At 39.4% G+C, this 23,352-nt stretch overlaps 2 protein-coding genes across 2 annotated transcripts; both read right to left on the bottom strand.

The window, feature by feature from the left end:
• Window positions 1-6,849: 6,849 nt before the first annotated feature.
• Window positions 6,850-7,834, bottom strand: LOC133723543 (uncharacterized). The gene is made up of 3 exons (XM_062150389.1): window positions 7,793-7,834; window positions 7,481-7,712; window positions 6,850-7,388 (listed from the first exon to the last, which is right to left on the bottom strand). The coding sequence occupies exons 1-3, from the start codon at window positions 7,805-7,807 to the stop codon at window positions 6,922-6,924; spliced, it is 714 nt and encodes a 237-aa protein (XP_062006373.1). The 5' UTR covers window positions 7,808-7,834; the 3' UTR covers window positions 6,850-6,921.
• Window positions 7,835-8,602: 768 nt separating this feature from the next.
• Window positions 8,603-11,176, bottom strand: LOC133723256 (L10-interacting MYB domain-containing protein-like). Its single transcript, XM_062150074.1, has 3 exons — window positions 10,548-11,176; window positions 9,267-9,566; window positions 8,603-9,172 (listed from the first exon to the last, which is right to left on the bottom strand). The coding sequence occupies exons 1-3, from the start codon at window positions 10,962-10,964 to the stop codon at window positions 8,603-8,605; spliced, it is 1,287 nt and encodes a 428-aa protein (XP_062006058.1). The 5' UTR covers window positions 10,965-11,176.
• Window positions 11,177-23,352: the final 12,176 nt, after the last annotated feature.

The raw sequence follows: 23,352 nt of genomic DNA, 5'->3' as shown, positions 1-23,352 counted from the left end.
TCCGGGAAGACTGACCTCCGTGCACTAAATCGGTCATAACTTCTTCTAGAAAATTGATATTGACAAACCGTAAAAATATCTGGAAACTAGACATCCGTAGCTTTCCAACCATATATAGATCGCAATTTTCTAATCACTGAGCTGTTCTCGGTGCTCTGTTGAAGTTGACTGATCTGCACAGTCAGATTCCTAAAAACTCTCCCTTTTTGGGATTTCCGAAATCTTCTTGAATCTTCTTTTAATTATCACGGCAAAAACCAAATGTTTAGGGCTCCTCCAAGACGTCAAGAAGGGTCTAGAAACTCATGTGCAAGTCACATGCTTCAATCTTTGGGCCAGACTTCTCAATTGGACAATTTCAAAGCCCATTCTTCATTTGTTGAAATTTCTTGTGCATTCTAGAACATTCTTGAACTATCTTGAGTCATCTTGAAGCCACAACATCTCCTAGCACCACCAGGACTCCTAGTGTCATCAGGTTTCTTAGTCCAACTGGGACTCTGTCATTTCTTCATTTCCGAACATCATTTTTCCGAGCTCACTCCTAGTTGCATTAGGATTCCTACTTTGACTGGGATTTCCTGTTTTAGATTAGGAAAGTTTTCATTTCTCCATTTCTTTCTCATTTCTGCTCCTCATTTCCTCCTTGCCTTCATTTCTTTCATTTCCAGCTCTTCTTAGCTCATTTCTTGCGCTTGAAGCTCAAATGTAACTATTTACAACAAAGTAAGTCAGAAGTGACATTGTTAAGAGAAGAACTAAGTAAAATGTAGAGGAAATGATACTAAAAACATAGAAAATATCACTCCGATCATATGGCGTGATCGAAAGCGAAACGATCTCACCGGAACGAAGAGCGTAGGGATCGACCTTGTAACTAAGGTCTCCTTTGAGCTTCTGGAAGCCCCTCTGCTGCTGCTACTTCATCGGTCCCCAACCCCAAACGCCATCAAAGTTCGTCCACATCTTTGGGCTCACTGAAAAGACAAGTTTACCCTTGTAAATATGCCAGCTGGCTTCCCCGTAACGGAAAAGTTAACGTCATGTATTTAAATGTAGTCGGGTTTTATAGTCCAGGTACAAAAATGTAATTAGTGTAAAGTGAGGAACGTTAATTTACAGTGACCTTTAGTTCATGTACTGTTCGAAAAATTCTCCCAACTGCAAATTATATTTGCAACAGGACACCTAGTAAAGCCATAGAAAAGACTTCTTTTGAACTTTGGTGTGGTAGGAAACCTAGTCTACATCACTGCCATGTTTGGGGATGTCATGTAGAATCTAGGATTTATAATCCAAGCTTGAATCAACTTGATCCTAAATCTATTAGCTGCTATTTTATTGGTTATCCGGATAAATCTAAAGTCTATAAGTCATATTCTGCTAACCATTCACCTAGAACTTTTGAAACTCATCAAGTAAAATTTCTACGTGAAAAAGTTCACAATACAAACTTTGCGGATTTAACCTCAGATTTTGAGGAAATTGTGTCAGATGAGGATATAAGTGTAGCATTGCCTTTAGAAAAAGAACCATTAGCAATTGAGACTGTTACAGAAAACCAAGATGCACAAGATCAAGTGATTGATCAGGAAATGCATCTTGGTGATGATCAAGCTGAACCTGAAAACTTACATGAACAAATCCCTGATGCAGAACCACAAAATCCTCAAGTAGCTCAACCTAATCCTGAAAATCCTTAGCCTAGAAGATCACAGAGAGCAAGAAAACCAACTTATGGGGGGAAAATACTGACTATATTATTTATCTGTAAGAAACTGAAATTGAAATGGATTGTGCAGAAGACAATGATCCAACTAGTTTTATTCAAGCTATTGAAAGTAGTGAATCACCTCAATGGTAGCTGGCAATGGAAGCAGAAATTGATTTCATGAGCCAAAATGCAGTTTGGGAATTAGTTGAGCCTGACCCCAAACAGAAACCTATAGGTTGTAAATGTGTTTTCAAAACAAAAAGAGATGCAAATGGCAATGTAGAGAGACATAAGGCAAGGTTAGTTGCCAAAGATTTTACACAAAAAGAGGGTATTGACTTCACTGAGACTTTTTCTCCAGTTTCTACAAAAGATTCTTTTAGGATAATCATGGCTTTAGTGGCTCATTTTGATATGGAGCTGCACCAGATGGTTGTTAAAACAGCCTTCTTGAATGGTGAACTAGATGAAGTGATTTACATGAGACAGCCAGAAGGTTTTGTGCAAAATGGAAGTGAAAACTTAGTTTGCAAGTTAAGGAAATCGATTTATGGCCTGAAACAAGCTTCTAGGCAGTGGTACAAGAAATTCGATTTTGTGATTTCAACTTTTGGATTTACAGAAAATCTTGTTGATGAGTGTGTGTATTTGAAGACTGTTGGAACAATTTTATTTTCCTAGTACTTTATGTGGATGATATACTCTTGGCTAGCAGTAACATTAAACTGCTTAAAGACACCAAGAACTTTCTGTCAAAGAATTTTGACATGAAAGATTTAGGAGAAGCATCATATGTGGTAGGTATAAAAGACATAGGGCACAAAGACTACTTGGCTTGTCCCAACAAAATTATATTACCAAAATTTTGAAAAGGTTTGGTATGGAAAAATGTGCAGCTAGGAAGTCCCTATATGTCTAAGGGTGATAAATTAACCAAGAAGCAGAGCCCTAAAAGTGATGTTGAGAAAGAGAATATGGAGTCAAAGCCTTATGCAAGACTTGTAGGAACTCTCATACGTGCACAAGTCTGCACTAGGCCAGACTTGTCCTTTGCAGTTGGAATTTTATCAAGGTTCCAATCTAATCCAGGCGATGAACATTGGGTGGCTGGAAAGAAAGTGTTGAGATACCTGCAGAAAACTAAAATCATATGCTAGTGTATAGGCAAGTTGAGGATCTGAAACTCGTTGGATTTTGAGACTCTGATTTTGCAGGGAATTATCCAGACTCCAAGAAGTTAACTTGTGGATATGCATTCATGCTTACAGGAGGTGCAGTTGCTTGGAAGACCATGAAGCAAACACTTGTTTCAACTTCTACTATGCAAGCTGAATTTATTGCAGTATATTGTTAATGTTAGTGACCGAGGGGTCTATTTAATGTTTAGAGAAAGGGAGAGTGAGAGAGAGAGAAGTGTCACGCCCCTGATTTTTAACAAAATTAAAAATCGATATATAATCCCATACTTATATATGCGCGATCGTTCAGCCATCAATACAAAATACCTGGAAACTTTTCCCTTTTAAACCAAGTACATACTGATGCCCTGAACCCACAAGGTTAATATACACTCGCTCCACAGAGCTATATATTACACAAGCTTACGAATTAAATTGTCAACAACAAAATAAAACGTAAATGCTCCTCAGAGCTCACTACAAGCGGAAGTCTTAATAACGGTAAAGTCACAAAATTGGATTCCTACCGTAAAGCTGCTAGCTCGCTACTGATAGCTCTTTTTAAAGCTATTGATTTTCCTTATTCTCCTGCAAATATGTCAATTGTAATATACGGAAATAAGGGTCTCCCGCAGAGGATTAAGTTAAACTAAAGGCTTCAACAAAAGTCACAAAAACGTGACTGCAGCTCCTACTGAACCGCAGTAGAAAAACAAACTAAAAACCTAACTAAAACAACCCAGAAAAATACGAAAATTTACAGAGATATACTACACACGTAAAGAGTCTAGCACACAAAATTTGGTGAATTTTGGAGTTGATTTGCTATGGAAATAAAATACAGAAAAACAGAGAACAGAAAGAAAAATGAAATTGAAGCAGATTTGAAGTTGGTTGAGATCAAGATAATGAAACTAGCTAGGAAGGAAGTATCCACCCCCAACAATAACACACAACACACTTTGTCCAATTTATCACCAATTAACTTAGTTGAAGATACTCAGATTGGCTCGGTACGCTTGAACACAACCTATTACTCTTTCTTACTTTGTACGCGAGGCAGGAAGTGCTCTACACCTAGACTATTCCCAAGCAATGCAACCTAAAGGTACGTTTATTAGATTAAACATGCAGAGATCATTAAGTTTGAAAAGAGTTTGAGCAATCACTAGGCATCGCAAATAACTTAGAGCCTTGCTAAACCTAGGATTTTGTTTACTTGCTAGTGAAAACTACCAATTACTTCTCTAGATAATTTGAGGAATCCAACTATTGATCCAGGCATCAAACCATCAAAGTATTAGAACCCTAGCATGCATACTAAGTAGTCCTCCAAAGCATACAAACATAGAATTCATCAATGAGAAATTGGTAAACAAAACCTCAACTTTATTAATTGAAAACAAACCGAAAATCAAAGCATGTTATGGATCATGTCTAGGGGCTTCAACAGCTCCCTAGCTACTGGAAATTTAGTTACACATAATTGGAATCAAAAACACAAAGGAGTTCATGAGAAAGGAAGACAACAAAAATCAGAAATTGGGAAAAATACGATCAATGATCGATCTTTGAGAAACAGTGATCGATCGTCTCTGGTGTGATTTTGCAGTCTTGCTTCTTCTTCTTCTTCTTTGGTGTGTCTCTGGTTCTTTTTTATGTGATATGGTCTGTATGTGGTTGGTCACTCTATTTATAAAACATGGAAGGAGGCCCCTTTATGTAGGAGTTGCAAGTTTCAAGGGCACTCTTGCAATTAGGCCAAGCTTGTTTACTTGTTCTATTTGATTTTCTCTTCTTAGGCTGAATTCTTTGACTTGTAGATCCTTTACAGCTGATATAAAACATGCTAACAGCTCATATAAAACGTGTATAACTCAGCAAAGGATCCCCAAGAAGCCTCAAAACAATCTGCCAAGAGATAAGGAAGGTGACTTCCTTATCTGCCTCACTTAGGATTGCCTTTTTAGCCCTTCTTTTAACTCGGTTTCATTTCAGCTTTGAATGTGATTTTTAACAAGATAACAGCCTTGATGTTGATCTTTAAGAGTGTATAAAGATCTTCTAAAAATCCCCTCAACTTGCTGCCCAAAAGCAGCCTTGAAAAGCCTTCAAGATAAGGTCTGTCAGAAATTTCCAGATTTTCCTTATCTTCTGGTCAATTTTATGGGCTTGTACACCGACCTTGTAGCTATCTTTCTGAACGTTTCTTAGGCCTATAATGCCCTATGATATCATTTATTGACGTCCAAACAATATCCTTCCAAAAGACTTTCCAAGAAAGTCTCCAAAAGACAGCTCCAATATGCTTCATAGATAAGACTGAAGGTGGAAAGCTGATCAGGATGCCTACTTTGTGCAACGTTTCTGACTTGATCCTTGACTATTATGATCACTTGATTTGGCTTTATTGTAGTGAAATATCTGGTTTTCACATGTAGTCAAGAATTGTTGCCATGGTGCACTCAAAATATCTTCAAAATGGGGTCCAAATATAGAAGAAAATAAGGCAGATTCCAGTTTTCATATTTTGCTTCTCAGCAACTGTTTTGCACGAAGTTTTCCACAAGCTTCCCTTCTTGTTTCTGACCACATAAATGGTTGTCCTTCATCTTTTGCATCAGTATTATACATCTGAGCCTTAACTTGCCACAATTGAGCTCCTATTTTTCCATGGTTGATCCACAAACCTCCTAAGAAAATAACAAAGTTAGTTTGATCTTTTTAACGAAATAACTAAGCAAAAGTGTAAAGGATTAAACTATAAATTCGTCGCATTTTATGCTCCTATCAGCTACCTCAGTTTTCAGCCACGATTATCCTGACCTGCAGGATTAACCCCTACACTGTTTGAATGGTGCACCGGATTGCCACACAACAAACCCGGTAAGCTTTTGCAAGCCCGTATGAGTAACTCAAATAACTCAAGCAAAAAACAGAATAAACCCACGCGAATCACGAGATAAACTCACACATTTCAATCAAGAAATAACTCACACAAATCACGGGATAAACCCACACGAATCACGAGATAAACTCACACGTTTCAATCAAGAAATAACTCACACAAATCACGAGATACACCCACACGATTCACGTTTCAATTAAGAAACAAATCACGAGATAAACTCACACGATTCTTGACACTTCCTAAATAATAGGAATTCCCAATTCCTAACACATTGTCTCCCGAAAAGTCAAGCCTCAAGCAATAGAATGAAACCCATCAATCCCCATTGCATAAATCAGCCATCAACCCACAAAAATATACATATTTCACGTAAATATATATATACACATGTGGTCATTCACTCAGGAATGCTACTAATACCAACAATAGTTTGCAGTTAAATAAATAACTCTAAAAACAATAAAGGTAACTTCGTTCATAAATGAACCTCGTGAGATTACTCACCTCGAAACTCCCGCTGCGTCTTCAATATAGCACAAAACAGCCAGTCCACAAAATAACCGTCCAAAGTATTTCGTCAAGTACCTAAAGAAAGTACAGCCTTGATTCAGTCACTGAAACACAAGGAATAACGTTCGAAACCCTAAATCGAACCAAAATTCTCAAAATGACGCCAATCGAGGTGAAACCACATCCGAGACCTCCCAAAGGCTATGTTTGGTATGGCTAGGCTTTTCAGAAAAGCTGGCTTCTGCTTATTTCTGAGAATAAGTGGCTGAAAAGCAAAGCTGCTGAGTGTTTGGTAAACTGGCTTTTTTTAGGAGCTGTCAGTGGCAGAAGTAGTGGTAAAGTGTTTGGTAAATCAAACTGGCTTGCGCTTTTTGTTTGGGGAATGACCAAATTGGACATGAGAGATTATTTTGCCTTGATTATATACCAAACAATGTTGTTCAAATGCTTTTGTTATTAATTTTAATATTTATTATATCCTTATTAATTTTTGTTAACTTTCAATTTTTATAAATCATGGTGACATTTCTGATTAATATTGGACAATTTTAAAAATAACTTATACAAATATATTAGTAACATTAATAACAATTGGTTTCTGGTTCACATCAAATGTTCACGTTATTACGCGCATTCATCAAACTTTGAGTAATGCTATTTCTTATTGTTTCCATTTCTTGTGCACCGTGACCATGATATTCTTCTTCTACATCATCATCCATTTCTATCCCACCACTTGACCCATAACCTTCTCTTTCTTCACTGCGGACAAAATGTCTATCACCATGTGCATGTCTCCGTATATAATTATGAAGTGTCATGGTGGCAATGACAATCTTCACTTGCTTATCAAATGAATAACCTTGCATGTCCCTTAAAATCTTCCACTTTTTTTTCCAAACTCCAAATGTGCGTTCTATAACGCTTCTAAGAGAAGAGTGTGCTTGGTTAAATACCTCTTTTTCATTTCTTGGTTCTTGCCTACGGTATTGTTGAAAATGTTGTCTCGGACCTTTGTAAGGTCCCAAAAACCCATTCATTTGAGGGTATCCGGAATCTACAACATAATATTTTCCTGTAAAATAAAGAAATGTCAAATTTTAACAAAACTTCATTCAAAGGATCATAAAATTTGATCTAAAAATAACTATAAATAAATATAGTTACCTGGTGGAGGTTTAGGAAACTTCATTTCAAGATCTCGAAGTACCGATAGAAACACTCTTGTATCATGAGCAGACCCTTCCCATCCCGCGCATACATAGATAAATTGCATATCGAAATTACATGCCGCCATAACATTTTGTGTTGGTATTCCTTTTCTACCAATGTACGGTATTTGTTTTTCAGGAGCTATAGAAGCGGGAATATGCACTCCGTCGATAGCCCCAATGCAATCCTGTAAATGATGATGTTATTTGTCAATTAATATAAGTAACTAAATTGTGAAATAATTTACTAGTAACGCATGACAAATACCTTAAAATGAGGCATCTATCTGTTATCCCTCATTATCTCCGGTGCAACACCATTAAATTCATTCTCCGAAGGCTTGAGTATAAGTTTACCTAATTGACACAAATGATCTAGTGCTTGTCCGAAATATCTACAAACGGTTTCACTAGAATGTTGAAATCGTTCTGCTACTGACCTAATTCCACATCCCTGTCCTAGGCACCACAATAGCATTCCCATAACTTCAATATGACTAGTTCTGTTTGAACCCAACACCCCAAATTGAACTTCCAAATCACTACATAAACGATAAAATACTTCCTTTTGCATTCTAAAGGCATTGTAACACCGAATGTCATTCCCTTGTAGCACTTCCGGCCATTATCCACTTATTACCTGTTTGAGAAGATACCATGCAAGGAGTTTTATGAACATAGTTCATGTAATAATGTTGAATGAGCAGAGCATTAAATTGTACACTTCGTAAGAATATCTCCTCCTCCACTTCATCTACTCCCGAATTGTTCATATTTCAATCCAAAACCTGCAAATTTAAATGACTGATTTTATAAGTATGATAAATATAAACTAAATCATTAACAAGCAGTAATGAACAAAATGAGGCCAAAATCCATTCTCAAACCCACCAATGAATATCCACATGATGAAAAACATGTAATCAAATTCAAGAAACATAATCAAACCCACCAATGAAAATGGCTGGGCTGAAAAACATGTAATCAAATTCAATTCTCATAATTAAAAACATGCTGAAACAAACAACAAACATAAAACTTCAAATATAACATAAGCTTAACCAAAGACAAGATAAGCTTATTTATCGTTCATCTCAAATTTCAGCCACTCCAACCTCACGTTAGGATCTTCCATAGTGAAATACATCTCCCTCTTCTCTTGACTTAAAAACAGTCGAGTGGCAAAAAACCACAAACTATTACCCTGCTCGATACCAGGCAATGAGGTGACATCCTTCATCACGTCCTTAATACTGGTGCCTCCACCTTCTACACTTTTATGGACCATGGAAGTTGCTGTGCTCCTACTCTCAATTGCCTCACACATTCGATTAATTTGTTTAGCCAAATGAGCAGCACCTCCCACCTTTTCTTTTTTTGGTACTACTCCTTTACCTTTCTCAGCTCTCTCATTTCTTTTTCTTTTAGGCAGAGTGGGGGCCAAATCATCATTGTCCTCAGAGTCACCACTACCTTCAAGGTTCACCTCATTGTTACCTTGTTGTGGACTTGTAGGGATAGGTAGTGCAGAAGATGGTGAATATGCATGCTGACCAGTGGCTGAAATACCCATGAACATCTTATCCAACTTGTCTTCAAAATCGGGTGCAATTCCCTTTTTATTTAACTTTCCATATTCCTTGTTTTTCTGAACAAAAAAAAAAAAAAAAAATCATACGATGTTCAATGTACCTCAAATGAAGTAAAATTGTTAACCAAAATAATTAAATTGATTTACATACCTCAATCTTGAGGCGCCACCACTCATCGGATGCATCTATAGTTTGACGCCTGTGATCCCACCCAAGACCAGTCTCTTTTCCCTTCAAGTCTTTCCATAATTTCCAATGATCTTTGAGGGAATCCCATTTATTTTTCAGTTGTTTTCTAGTATATTCTTTGCCCGTTTCTATAGAAAAATTATTGATTATATTCACCCATCCCTCCGGATTAAAATGAGTATGTGGACGATTATTGTTATCCACCTCCTTGATACATAAGTCACAAAAAACATCTACTAAAGCATCATTCCAAACAGCCATCTAGCACAGATAAAAAGCCAAAAATTTACAGCCCAAGCTTTAGTACCAACCCCAATGCATAATCAATGATATGAAGATAAGCTTTAGATGCAATAACAAGAAACTAAAGCAGTGATAAGAAAACATAAACATCAACAACAGACAAAGAAAAAAAGGCAGCTATAAGAAAAAGAATAAAGTAGCTTGAACAGCCCCAACCATTTGTACAGCTGAAACAAACAACAAAGCTATAAGAAAAAGAAAACTTAAAGGAGTACTTCTGCATCCTTCAAAAAAAATAAGGCATGTACTTCTGCACATTGGAATTAAAGGGTTGGTGACCGACAGGAAAGAAACTGAGAAGCATCTTCTCATCCTTCATGTTCTTAGTTTTCTTTTTTATTATCATTACTCAATTCATCCCCATTTTCTTGTTCCTTCAGTGATTGAAAACCTTTGTAGAATTCGTTCCCATATATGATAATGATACAGTAAACTATAACTTAATTACTCAAAACCCCAAACAAAAAGTGACTGCAACTCTGGAAGAACAACTCCACTTTATAGCAAAAATTCAATTCCCATTTAGTTTCCTGATAGATATAAAAAAACCAACCAAATCGAAAACACCTCATCTTGCAGGAGCTATTCTTAGTACAGATCCATAATTGTGAAGCCTATACACTTCATCTGACAAAAAAATTCTGAAACACCTAAATGGATCGATAAACAAGAAAAGCAAACATAATTGAACTATCCAACTAACATTCACTCAAACCTTGCTCATCAGTAGTACACTTCTAGATCACTAGCACTCACCACACCAAAATGTTTTAACTTTCCCAATCCACTCTTACCCACTACCAAACCCCAGCGTGTTTTTTGATTTAGAAGAGGTTGCGAAAGTCACAATGCAAAAGCTTTAACAAGAACTACGAAAATCAAAACGAATCTAACAACAATTAGATTAAAGATAAGAACGAAGCAGGGAGAGAGACTGACTTGCTTGATTGAGGCTTCAATTTCACTTCCGAAATCCTGATGAGATGCAAGTGAGGCCGAGATCGAGATGCGGCGACTGATGGGTTCTGTGATTAGAGGGAGATCGAGATGCGGCGGCGACTGGATGGGTTCTTTGATTAGAGGGAGATCGAGATGCGGCGACGACTGGATGGGTTCTCTGATTAGAGGGAGATCGAGATGCGGTGGCGACTGGATGGGTTCTGTGATTAGAGGGAGATCGAGATGGGATGCGCGAGATGTGGCGGCGACTGGATGGGTTCTGTGAGAGGGAGATCGAGCAGAGGGAGATCGAGGCTTGCTTGATGGGATGGGATGCGTTCTGTGATCGAGCAGAGGGAGATGGGAGAGCGAGAGACTGATATCGATATCGAGGGTTTGATGGCAGTTCACTGTCATTGCTTCAGCCAACGGAGGGTAGAAACCGGGATTTAAAAAATTTCATTAATGAACAGTAATCACCGCTACAGTACTCAGCGGGCTTCTGGCTTCTAAAAGCTGGGGGAAGCTGGGGCAGCTTTTTCCAAAAGCTGACCATAAGCTCACTCACCAAACACTTGTTGCTCTGGTGCTTATAAGCAGGGGAGCAAAAAAGCCCCCCCAAACATAGCCAAAGTCTCCAGAATACTTCCACCATCGATATGACCAACCCACAAGTCGATCGGAAGCTCAAATCCTCACGGATTGAATAAATCAACCGGTATGAAACCGTAAAAATCATAACAAATCCATATGAACTCCAAAATTTGCATATTATATATCGTATCAACAAGTAGAACATATATAATACCAAAAACAGTTCCCTACATGGCCGAAAAGCCACCAGAACGACGCCACAGGATGTGGCGCACCGCCGCCGGCCAAAACTCAATATTTCACAAAACTCCCAACATCAAAGCTGTTCATCTAAGCATGCTTGTGAATTTTCATAACTAGCTCGAAGTCAGAAAACAAGCATAAAGGGTGGAAAACTACCTCACAAGCTTTGGATTTTTGCTCAATCTGAATTGAACCGATTTCCACATAAATCGATCCAAACAAACACCATAGATCGATCAGGGAGCCTTCTCTGAACTCAACCAAGGAAGCATGAAGTCACGAAGTCGCCGGAGCTGCGTTTTCCGACAGGGTCAGAAAACACCAAACTGCGCCGCCTTGCTGCGCCGCACACGGTGGATATCGCCACTAGAGGATGCCACAGAGTCGACCGGAAGGAGGAGACGAACTGATCTAGAAAGTTTCGTCGCCGGAGCTCGCAGGGTCGGTTTTCCGGGTTCGGGTCGGGTCAGACGCGGGTGAGGAGAGAGAACGGAGCGTTTCTGGTTTCCAGAAAAAGAAAATGAAAAAATGGAAAAATGGAAATAGTAAGTTTCCGAAAATGGAAACTCCTACTTATAGTAACTTTCCAAATTTTCAAATGCTCATAACTTTCTCATACGAACTCTGATTTCTGCGTTCCACATATCCACGAACTTGTATCGACGCGTTCTACAACTTTTGTGAAGGAAGGTTTCGGAGAATCCCAACGAATAAAAAGTCAACCTTTGCAACCCCCTAAAACCATATTCTTCGAATAATTATTCGCCCGAAACACTTTCGCTCCATCCACGAGCCACGAAACCGTCCAATAATCACAATTTAGATTCCGGAAAATAAATACGAATTTCCGGGGCATCACATTCCACCCCCCTTTAAGAAATTTTGTCCCGAAATTTACACGTACCACGCCAACAAGTACGGATAAATCATGCTCAATCAAATTCTCATTCCTCGACAAGAATGCCCTTCATCTCAAAGTACAACTTTCCGCGATCCATAATGGATACAGGTACCCCACCTAGTATCACAACATTAGGAATCCTTACCACACCACTTAGTGGTAACCCAATCATTTCATGGATCTCATCCTCGTACACTGACCAACAAGACTCTGTGACTGCAGCACTATACACAGATCACACAAGAGTCCAGAATCCTGTTATCACAACAGTATCTACATCATTTCCTCGAAAATGCAACCCTTGCATTACAAGAATTGAAAGTGAAACCTTCACTTCAACTCAAATCAACAATAGCCCAAGCATCACAACTGAATAAGTGTCTACCCAACTTGAGACACAAAATCAAGCTAAGGGCTGGCCCCGCCTGACCCGCACTTAACTCATCACCTGTCATTGTAATCACAATTAAAGTGGTATAGACCCTCTACTACCATAACAATGAAGGATGCACCACACAACATGCTACACTGGCATTTCCTAGAATTGAAAATGACAACATCACTTCAACTCAAACATCAACACACAGTTCGTTCACAATCAACCTTTCACAAAAACAACACAAAGTTCTTTCCATAGACCAAACCCTCACAGCAATTTCTACCACAATAGAAAAGAAAGATTCATCACACTCAAGGATGTACTGCTGTCTCAAAACACATTTAAGATAAGGTCTAGCATCGATCAACCTAAACCTAAATCATCACACAGATTTCACCGGTCATCACGCATATATCAATCATCCAACTGATCATCACACAGATATCAATCAAGACGGTCATACTAGACTCAAAATGTTGCACCGATTACGATCACCATCTGTGAACTAATCTCAGTCACCATATGTGGCTCAATCTCGATCACCATCTGTGATCTGTCACCATCTGTGACTCAATATTGATCACCATCTGTGACTCATTCTCGATCACCATCTATGATCCGCCACCATCTGTGACTCAATATCGATCACCATCTGTGATCCGTCACCATCTGTGACTCAATATCGATCATCATCTGTGATCCGTCACCATCTGTGACTCATTCTCGATCACCATCTGTGATCTGTCACCATCTGTGACTCAATATCGATCACCATTTGTGATCCGTCACCATCTGTGACTCAATATTGATCAACATCTGTGATCCGTCACCATTTGTGACTCATTCTCGATCACCATCTATGATCCGTCACCATCTGTGACTCAATATCAATAACCATCTGTGACTCATTCTCGATCACCTTCTATGATCCGTCACCATCTGTGACTCATGGTATCTTAACACATGAAATTCTACAATCATAACTCAATACACAATTTCACCATTCTCGAGCAATAATGAACTCATTTTCAAACATTGTTCAAATCTCAACGAGGCCACCGATACATATATATTCTTCGGCCTCTTGCAACCCCTGGCAATATGGCCCATCTCACCGCAATTGAAACACCTCACGGATGCCACCTGCCCCACAGGTGCAGCCCTAACAGGTGCAGCTACTTCCTTAATTAGCTAGCGCCTGTTGATGAATTCTGCGCCTCTTCCAGAACTCACCCCCAAATCCCACACACTCTTAGTCCCTTGGACTAACGAGATAAACTCCCTTTCCAACTGCTCCCAGCCATCGAAATCTCCTTAGCCAACCTCGACAAACGAGTGGCATCCATAACATTCACAACCTCCACAACAGGTGGAACAGGCAGCTCCACATTCGATGCCTCAACATCATTCTCAAACATCTCCTCAACAGGAGAAAGAATCCTGCTCCTGCCTCTGGGTCTACCTCGACCCCTAGCTCTACCTCCTTGTGAATCCATCACCTAAGAGCAAGTTCACCCGTTGGGTCACCAGGTCACCTACTATTCATTGCTTTTTAGTGTATATTTTCATTCTCTGGGTCACGAAATACACTGTGCCCGTGACCCAGGGCACGAAATACACTGTGCAGGTCACCATGGTGACCCAGAACACTGTACAGGGAGACCCAGGGCACGAAATACACTGTACTTGTGACCCAGAGGGTGAAATCAACACTAAAAAGCAGTGAATAGTGGGTGACCTGGTGACCCAACGGGTGAACTTGCTCTAAGGAGCATACCACTCTGTGATTAATACTTGTACAACTTCCAACTACAAGTATAAGTCAACGTTATGACTAAATCAACCTCACACTACGTCAGAAGATACAATTCTATCCCCTACGTAAACAAGAGTTAAATCTAAAGGTCCTCATCCCTCAAAAGATTATAACTCCTAGAAGCTACCTTAAGCTCCTACACTTTGTTCACTGAGTCAACACTACCCTGAAGACTCACATTCCAGACGGGCCATCACTCGAGGAGTATTGATTGTCACCAAATATGCACCTTACGCTCTGATACCATTCTGTCACGCCCCTGATTTTTAACAAAATTAAAAATCGATATATAATCTCATACTTATATATGCGCGATCGTTCAGCCATCAATACAAAATACCTGGAAACTTTTCCCTTTTAAACCAAGTACATACTAATGCCCTGAACCCACAAGGTTAATATACACTCGCTCCGCAGAGTTATATATTACATAAGCTTACAAATTAAGTTGTCAACAACAAAATAAAACGTAAATGCTCCTCAGAGCTCACTACAAGCGGAAGTCTTAATAACGGTAAAAGTCACAAAATTGGCTTCCTACCGTAAAGCTGCTAGCTCGCTACTTCAGCTTTCAGCCACGATTATCCTGACATACAGGATTAACCCCTACTACCGTTTGAACGGTGCACCGGGTTGCCACACAACAAACCCGGTAAGCTTTTGCAAGCCCGTATGAGTAACTCAAATAACTCACGCAAAACACAGAATAAAACCACGCGAATCACTAGATAAACTCATTCGTTTCAATCAAGAAATAACTCACACAAATCACGGGATAAACCCACACGAATCACGAGATAAACTCACACAAATCACGGGATAAACCCACGCGAATCACGAGATAAACTCACACGTTTCAATCAAGAAACAACTCACACAAATCACGGGATAAACCCACACGAATCACGAGATAAACTCACACGTTTCAATCAAGAAATAACTCACACAAATCACGGGATACACCCACACGATTTACGTTTCAATCAAGAAACAAAACACGAGATAAACTCACACGATTCTTGACACTTCCCAAACAATAGGAATTCCCAATTCCTAACACATTGTCTCCCGAAAAGTCAAGCCTCAAGCAATAGAATGAAACCCATCAATCCCTATTGCATAAATCACCCATCAACCCACAAGAATATACATATTTCACGTAAATATATATATACACACGTGGTCATTCACTCAGGAATGCCACTAATACCAAAAATAGTTTGCAGTTAACTAAATAACTATCAAAACAATAAAGGTAACTTCGTTCATAAATGAACCTCGTGAGATTACTCACCTCAAAACTCCCGCTGCGTCTTCAATATAGCACAAAACAGCCAATCCACAAAATAACCGTCCAAAGTACTTCGTGAATTTTCATAACTAGCTCGAAGTCAGAAACAAGCATAAAGGGTCGAAAACTATCTCACAAGCTTTGGATTTTTGCTCAATCCGAGTTGAACCGATTTCCACGTAAATCGATCCAAACAAACACCATAGATCGATCAGGGAGCCTTCTCTGAACTCAACCAAGGAAGCATGAGGTCACGAAGTCGCCGGAGCTGTGTTTTCTGACCGGGTCAGAAAACACCAAATTGCGCCGCCTTGCTGCGCCGCACACAGTGGATATCGCCACTAGAGGATGCCGCAGAGACGATCGGAAGGAGGAGACGAACTGATCTGGAAAGTTTCGTCGCCGGAGCTCGCCGGAAAAACCGGGTCGGGTCAGACGCGGGTGAGGAGAGAGAACGGAGCGTTTCTGGTTTCCGGAAAAGGAAAATGGAAAAATGGAAATAGTAAGTTTCCGAAAATGGAAACTCCTACTTATAGTAACTTTCCAAATTTTCAAACGCTCATAACTTTCTCATACGAACTCTGATTTCTGTATTCCACATATCCACGAACTCGTATCGACGCGCTCTACAACTTTTGTGAAGGAAGGTTTTAGAGAATCCCAATGAATAAAAATTCAACCTTTGCAACCCCCCTAAAACCATATTCTTCAAATAATTATTCGCCCGAAACACTTTCGCTCCATCCACGAGCCACGAAATCGTCCAATAATCACAATTTAGATTCCGGAAAATCCTCGAAAAATAAATACGAATTTCCGGGGCATCACAAGAAGACACAAGAAGTATAGTGGTTTGTCTCCCGCCTTAGCGGGAGACTACGTCTACTTGAATGTTTAACTATGTCTGTTTGGGCCTTGCGGCCCAAAGGGGATTACAAAAGATGTAATGGGATGTTGAGTACGTGGAAAGGAGTCTCCTTTTATAGGGGAGGGAGGCTCCTTCCTTTACATATTTTCCAATGTGGGACAAGAAACTTCTAATCTAGTGTAGAAAGCTTATCATGGAGGCATCTTGGCAAGGTCGGGAAGGTGGCTTCCCGGTAAGCTCTTGGCAGAGTCCGACCACCACGGGGTAGCATGAGTGTCAAGGTACGAGTTGTATGTCTCGGTTGGGCCCCACCATGGCTTGTGGGCCCCCCTAAGAGGGTATTATTTATGCTTGGTGATGTAGCAAATCCTCCATATTGTTGGAGGTATGTAGCTCCCGGTGAAAGCTATGAAGCATTGTCAACTTGGAACTTAATTAAAGCATGTTGGATGTGGTTGAGCGAGTTAGGTTGTGTTCGAGGAAGTTAGGTGTAGTTGAGCGGGTAGGCGCTGTGCGAGCATGCGGAGCGTGGCCCAAGCAAGTCGTGGCCATGCTCGATACCCAAGCGAGTCGTAACCTAAGCAATTCATTTATCCGGGCATGTTTAATTAAGTCATAGGTGCCACAAGCCTCTAGATGTGGCATAGTTTGTTTAAGTGAGTGTCACATTAAATTGATTTAAGCATGGCATGTGTATATAGCATGTACTTTTAGTGTGGATGCTAATAATATTTTTGCATTGTTGTAAGCATGCTTAAGAGTCATAGAAGCATGTAAATGCATATCAAGTGAGATATACCGTAGGCATGCTTAGAAGTAGTAAAAGCATGGCAATAGCTCTAATAGTATGAGCGTGTATTGAGATATAGCATTTTACTTATCTTATGCCAATTTGGAGTAGGTTGGAGGGGTGGCCAGTGATGGATGGCCAGCGGAGAGTGGCCAGCAGTGGATGTCCAGTTGTGGATGGCTAGCGGAGGATGTCCAGCTGTGGATGGCTAGCGGATGATGTCCAGCGGAGGATGGGCAGCGGAGGGTGGCCAGCGGAGAATGGCCAGCGGAATGGTGCCTTAGCAGAGCTATCTAACAGAGGCCGCTGGTGTGTTGGGCTTGCTAGCGGAGGCCTTCCAGCGGAGGATGCCTAACGGAGCCCGTTGACGTCGACAGCTAGTCGTGCTGCCTGGCGGAGGATGTCCAGCGGTGGATGGCTAGCGAAGGATGTCCAGCTGTGGATGGCTAGCGGAGGATGTCCAGCGGTGGATGGCTAGTAGAGGTTGTCTAGCCATGGATATCTAGCTGCGGATGGCTAGCGGAGGATGTCCAGCGATGGATGGCTAGCAGAGGTTGTCTAGCCGTGGATGGTTGGCGCTTAAGTAGCAGGCTGATCGATTGGCGTTGCCCTTGTTGTGATTACTTCACGCTTGGCGGAGCAGTGGTCGATGACGGGGTTTGATCAATGATCATAGTTGGTTACTTGGCTTCGTAGAGCATGACGACTCAGAGAAGTTTGATCACTTGATGCCTCCCTTGATGTCGACAAGAGACTCCTGGGTGCCCAGCGGTATACTTCTGGGTGTCCAGAGTAAATAGGCAGCCAATAGTTTTTTTTTTTTTTTTGGAGTGGTGTAGCATTGACCAATTTTGAGTTGGCACTTACCAAAGTTGGTCGGCGTTGACCAACCTTGATCTGCGTTGACCGGGCGTTCACAAGCCTTGATCAGTGTTGACCGAAGTTCATGGTATGTGACGAAGCCTTTGTGTTGGCTTCCCACATACGGCACCAATGTTAATGTTAGCGACCGAGGGGTCTATTTAACGTTTAGAGAAAGGGAGAGTGAGAGAGAGAAGACACAAGAAGTATAGTGGTTCGTCTCCCACCTTAGCTGGAGACTACGTCCACTTGAATGTTTAACTATGTGTGTTTGGGCCTTGCGGCCCAAAGGGGATTACAAGAGATGTAATGGGATGTTGAGTAAGTGGGAAGGAGTCTCCTTTTATAGGGGAGGGAGGCTCCTTCCTTTACATGTTTTCCAATGTGGGACAAGAAACCTCTATTCTAGTGTAGAAAGCTTATCATGGAGGCATCTTAGCAAGGTCGGGAAGGTGGCTTCCCGGTAAGCTCTTGGCGGAGTCCGACCACCACGGGGTAGCATGAGTGTCGAGGTATGAGATGTATGTCTCAGTTGGGCCTCACCATGGCTTGTGGGCCCCCCTAAGAGGGTGTTACTTATGCTTGGTGATGTAGCAAATCCTTCATATTGTTGGAGGTATGTACATATATGAAACTGTGTGTAAAGGACTTTGGATCAGGAATTTTTTGATGCAGACCAAGGTGTTGAGTCACATTGTGGTTGGTACACTTGTGATTTATTGTGATAATGAGGCTGCTGTCTTTTCAGTAAAAATAGCAAAAGGTCAAATAATTCCAAGCACATTGATTTGAAGTATAACAGTGTTAGAGAAAGAGTAAAGCATGGTGAGATAACTGTTTTGAGTATTGACAAAAATTCACAGTTGGCAGACCCTTTTACCAAAGCCCTATTAGTAGCTGCATTCCAAAAGCATACACAAAGCATTGGAGTTTTAGCTAGCTTAGATGTTTAGGTTCAGTGAGAGTTAGTCTAGTTGGAGCAATTTAAAATTCTAAGGTTTCTGAGTTCTTGTAATTCCAGTTGTGATTTTCAGCTTCATTTATCACAACTTATTTGTAATGACAGTTTAAAGTTATCAATAAAATTTTTGAGGTATTTTCAAATTTTGGTGATTGCTGCAGCTCTATTGAATGTTCTGAAAAAATTGTCAATTTTTATTTTGTTTTATACTTGCTATCAAATGGCTTAAAATCATGTATAGCATGATGTTACAGTTCAAGTAATAAGCAGTAAGGCCATCAGTGTTCAAAAAAATTGCTTGAGTTTCTAGTTTTAGAAACATTCAGGAGGACCTAATATATGTCTACTTGTTGATACACATCGACATATATTGTATCACTTCTAGTTTGACATATGTGGATTGCAGGAGCTTATGTTTGTGGTTTTGAAACTCTGCATTTATGTTAAAATGTATATTGTTTCTTGCCCTGCATAAGTAATTGTGATCTGACCATGTTGGAATGGATTTTGATTTGAATTTTTGTCTGGCGCGCACTTCAGTAAGTTAAATAGGTTCTGGGATTTTTTTGGTGCAAGTTATCAAGGTTAGTATGTGTCAGTCCAAGGGGGAGATTGTTAGAATCAAATATGGATTTGTCACACATTAACATAAAGTAAATTAATAATCAGCTTAATGTCAAATCCAATTTAACATGGACACAAAATCCAAATCAATACTAGTGGCTCAATGAAATAGTATATCAATTCATTAAGGTTAGTAATCCAATTCTTGATCTGCAAGAAAGACTACAATGAAGTGTTACATTAAGAATCTAGCTAGGAGACCTAGTTCCTCAAGAACAGCTTTGATGGAAGGTTTCTGAGGTCTAGTGATCCTATATAAATAGATGAATTGGTCCCTGTTACTACCACGACAATTTGCATAAGTTCTGTCCATTGAGAAGCAAGGTTGGTAAGTAACAGAAGACCATATTCAAGTGTTCGTGTTTGCAGTGCTGCTGAGATGGAATCCATGCCATTAATAGCTGAAGGTAAGCCTTGATCTATTGTTTGAATGTTGTTGAGCTTATATGCATATGATTGTGAGCATGATTCTATGGTTTTACACAATATCCACCGGCAAAAACTAAGGTTTCTTGGATTCACTCTACCTCTGGCTAAATTGAGTCCTAGGCACTCATTTATTGACTAAAAGTCGCCAAGTCCACTGACAAATAAAATAGGTGTGAAATAAGGCCTTCTCCAACCCACCAACATAAAATGCTAAAAGGCTATTTTTTAGCCCAAATGATCTCCAACCCACCAAACTTAGGGCCAAAGGGCCAAAACTTAGGGCTAAAGGTGAGTAGAGAGGGGTGAATTTAGCCCCAAAGTTAGCCTTTTAGCCCTTAGGGCCAAAGTCCCAAAGAGATCAGAAAAGGGAGGCCCACTGTTGGGTGCTACTGTGACATATGCATGACGTCAACAACAACGCTGACGTCATCTAGCCGTTGGGTTTTTTTTTTTTTTTTTTTTTTTTTTTTTTTTTTCATATAGCGGTTGGTTTTGAATTTATTTTTTTTTTAATTTTTTTTACACTATAAATGCATATCACCTCAACCTTCTTTTTCACATCTTCCTTCTACTTCCTCATAAATAAAGATATTTTTGATTATCTTAAAAAAATAAAAACATCTGTAAAAATATTTTTTATCATAAAAATGATTTCAATTACTATAAGTACAAATCTGATAAAAAAATAAGAATATATATATATATATAACATATCCAAAATGTTAAAATATATTTTAGGACTATAATTTAGCCTTGACAGGTTGGAGATAGTTGATGTCACATCGATGAATAGTATAAAATTCAAGGCTAAAATTTAGCCCTAAGGCTATTTTTAGCCCTTCCGGTTGGAGATGGCCTAAGCAACCAATAGGTCTTTCTTTTTCTCTAATGTGACATGCTCACAGGTCACAGCAACCTACAAGTTAGAGAAGACAAGATCTAGTCATCATGGATCTAAGAACTTCAATCAAAGTAATTAACTCAATTTTTCATTTTTTTTTTTTTGGTACAAACTCAATTTTTCATATTATTACCAATACTTTTTGAAAAAAACAAACGATAGATAATTAGTAAATAAAAAATGCCCCACTATTTTATTTTCTCACCTCCACCACTTTCATTTTTATTGAACACACTATTTGCAGCTTCAGTTTAGTAATATCCGTCTATTTGCATATCAATCTTGAATCAACCAAGAGTGTGCACGGTCCTCAAGGAGATCCAACTAATCCTTTTTTTCCCCCTTTTTTTATTATGAACATTAAGAAGTAGTTGGGATGCAGGGTTTTGCACTTTTGCTAAGAATTTAAAATATAGACAAACTATATATATATATATATATATATATACACACAGCCCTTCTTGGCTACAGATATCCGCACATAAGCAAAATGTGCGGATTTTCAGTTTTTCCCCACTTTCCGATCATATTTTCACATCTTAACCGTTCAGTTTTTAGATCCTAATTTATAGATCACTTATGCAAATTTTCAGCCAATTTGATGATGGTTAAGGCATCCAAAACTGCAATTTACCATTATAAACACGAATGGTTCCGGTTCGACAGATTCGGTTCGTTCGTGTAAGTTGCAGTTTTGGATGCCTTAACGATCATCAAATTGGCTAAAATTTTGTAGAGATGATCTATACATTAGGATCTAAAAACTGAACGGTTAAGATGTGAAAATATGATCGGAAAGTGGGGAAAAACTGGAAATCCGCACCTTTTGCTTAGGTGCGGATATCCGTAGCCAAGAAGGGTTGTGTGTGTGTATATATATATATATATACACACACACACACACAGTATATATATATATATATATATACAGATCCTATCCAGAGTGAATTTCAGAGCGATGTTAGGGTTTATGGTTACTTTTCGGTCGCATATCCACATCTCGACCGTTTAGTTTTTAGGTACTAATGTATAGATCATCTCTGCAAAATTTCAGCCAAATTGATGGTCGTTAAGGCATTGATAACATCCTTCAAGCTAGTACGGTTCAGGTTGGACAGATTCAGTTCGTCCATTGGTTTAAGCGAGCTAGATACCTTAATGGGTTTACTCATACAAGCTTGCAAAAACTTATCAGGTTTGTTCTTGCAACTCGGTGCACTATTCCATAGTGTAGGGGTTAATCCTGCAAGTCAGGGTAATCGTGGCTGAAGTTGAGAGCTGCTAGTTGCAGTTTTACGGTAGGAAGCCAATTTTGTGACTTTACCGTTGATAAGACTCCTGCTATGTAGTAAGCTCTGAGGAGCATTTACTTATTATTTTGTGATGCAATTTAATTCGTAAATTTCTGTAATGTAATATATGACTCTGCAGAGTGAGTCTGTATTGACATTGTGGGTTTAGGTCATCAGTATGTACTTGGTTTAAAAGGAAAATTTTTTCCATGTATTTTATATTGATGGTTGAACCATCATGTCTGTATAATTGTGAGAATTATCTTGATTTTTAATTTTTTTTAAAATCAGGGCGTGACATGCATAAGCCCCCACTAGTCTCTTACTAGGTCTGCTAGTGGTTGGCGTTGGAATCATAAGGAAGAGACAAGCCAAGTGGTTACGGAGCTCAAGGTAACTGGAGGAGGAAGTTACCAGTTGCAACCGTTTTGGTTATCCTATTTGATACGTCGCTGTGGGCGGTTATGGAGGGTGTTGAAGCTTGGGCAATGGTTAGATGGGATCAGGCGGTCATTTTAAAATTAGTTCCATGGCTGGTGGTGGCGCAAGTAGGGCTGCACACGGATTGCATTGGATCAGTTTTGACCCCAAACCATCTCTATGCCAAAGTGAGCGGTTTATGCATTTTGAACAACCGACCATCAGAAAAAATAAGCATAGTCCAATCCGATCCAATCCAATTAAAGATGGTTTGGTTCGGTCGGTTAGGCAGTTTAACCCTAATAATATTATTTATAAAAAAAAAATCATAGTAAAATTCAATCTCAATAATAAAAATTATGTTAAATAAACAATAACTAAATTTAAAATTCAATAATTAAAATCCAAAACCAATATTCGATCAAAAATCAAAAT

This window comes from Rosa rugosa, chromosome 7 (assembly GCF_958449725.1).
Source record: "Rosa rugosa chromosome 7, drRosRugo1.1, whole genome shotgun sequence".
NCBI lineage: Eukaryota > Viridiplantae > Streptophyta > Magnoliopsida > Rosales > Rosaceae > Rosa > Rosa rugosa.
Note: the sequence above shows the minus strand (reverse complement) of the source record. Positions and strands in the feature narration are given on the sequence as shown.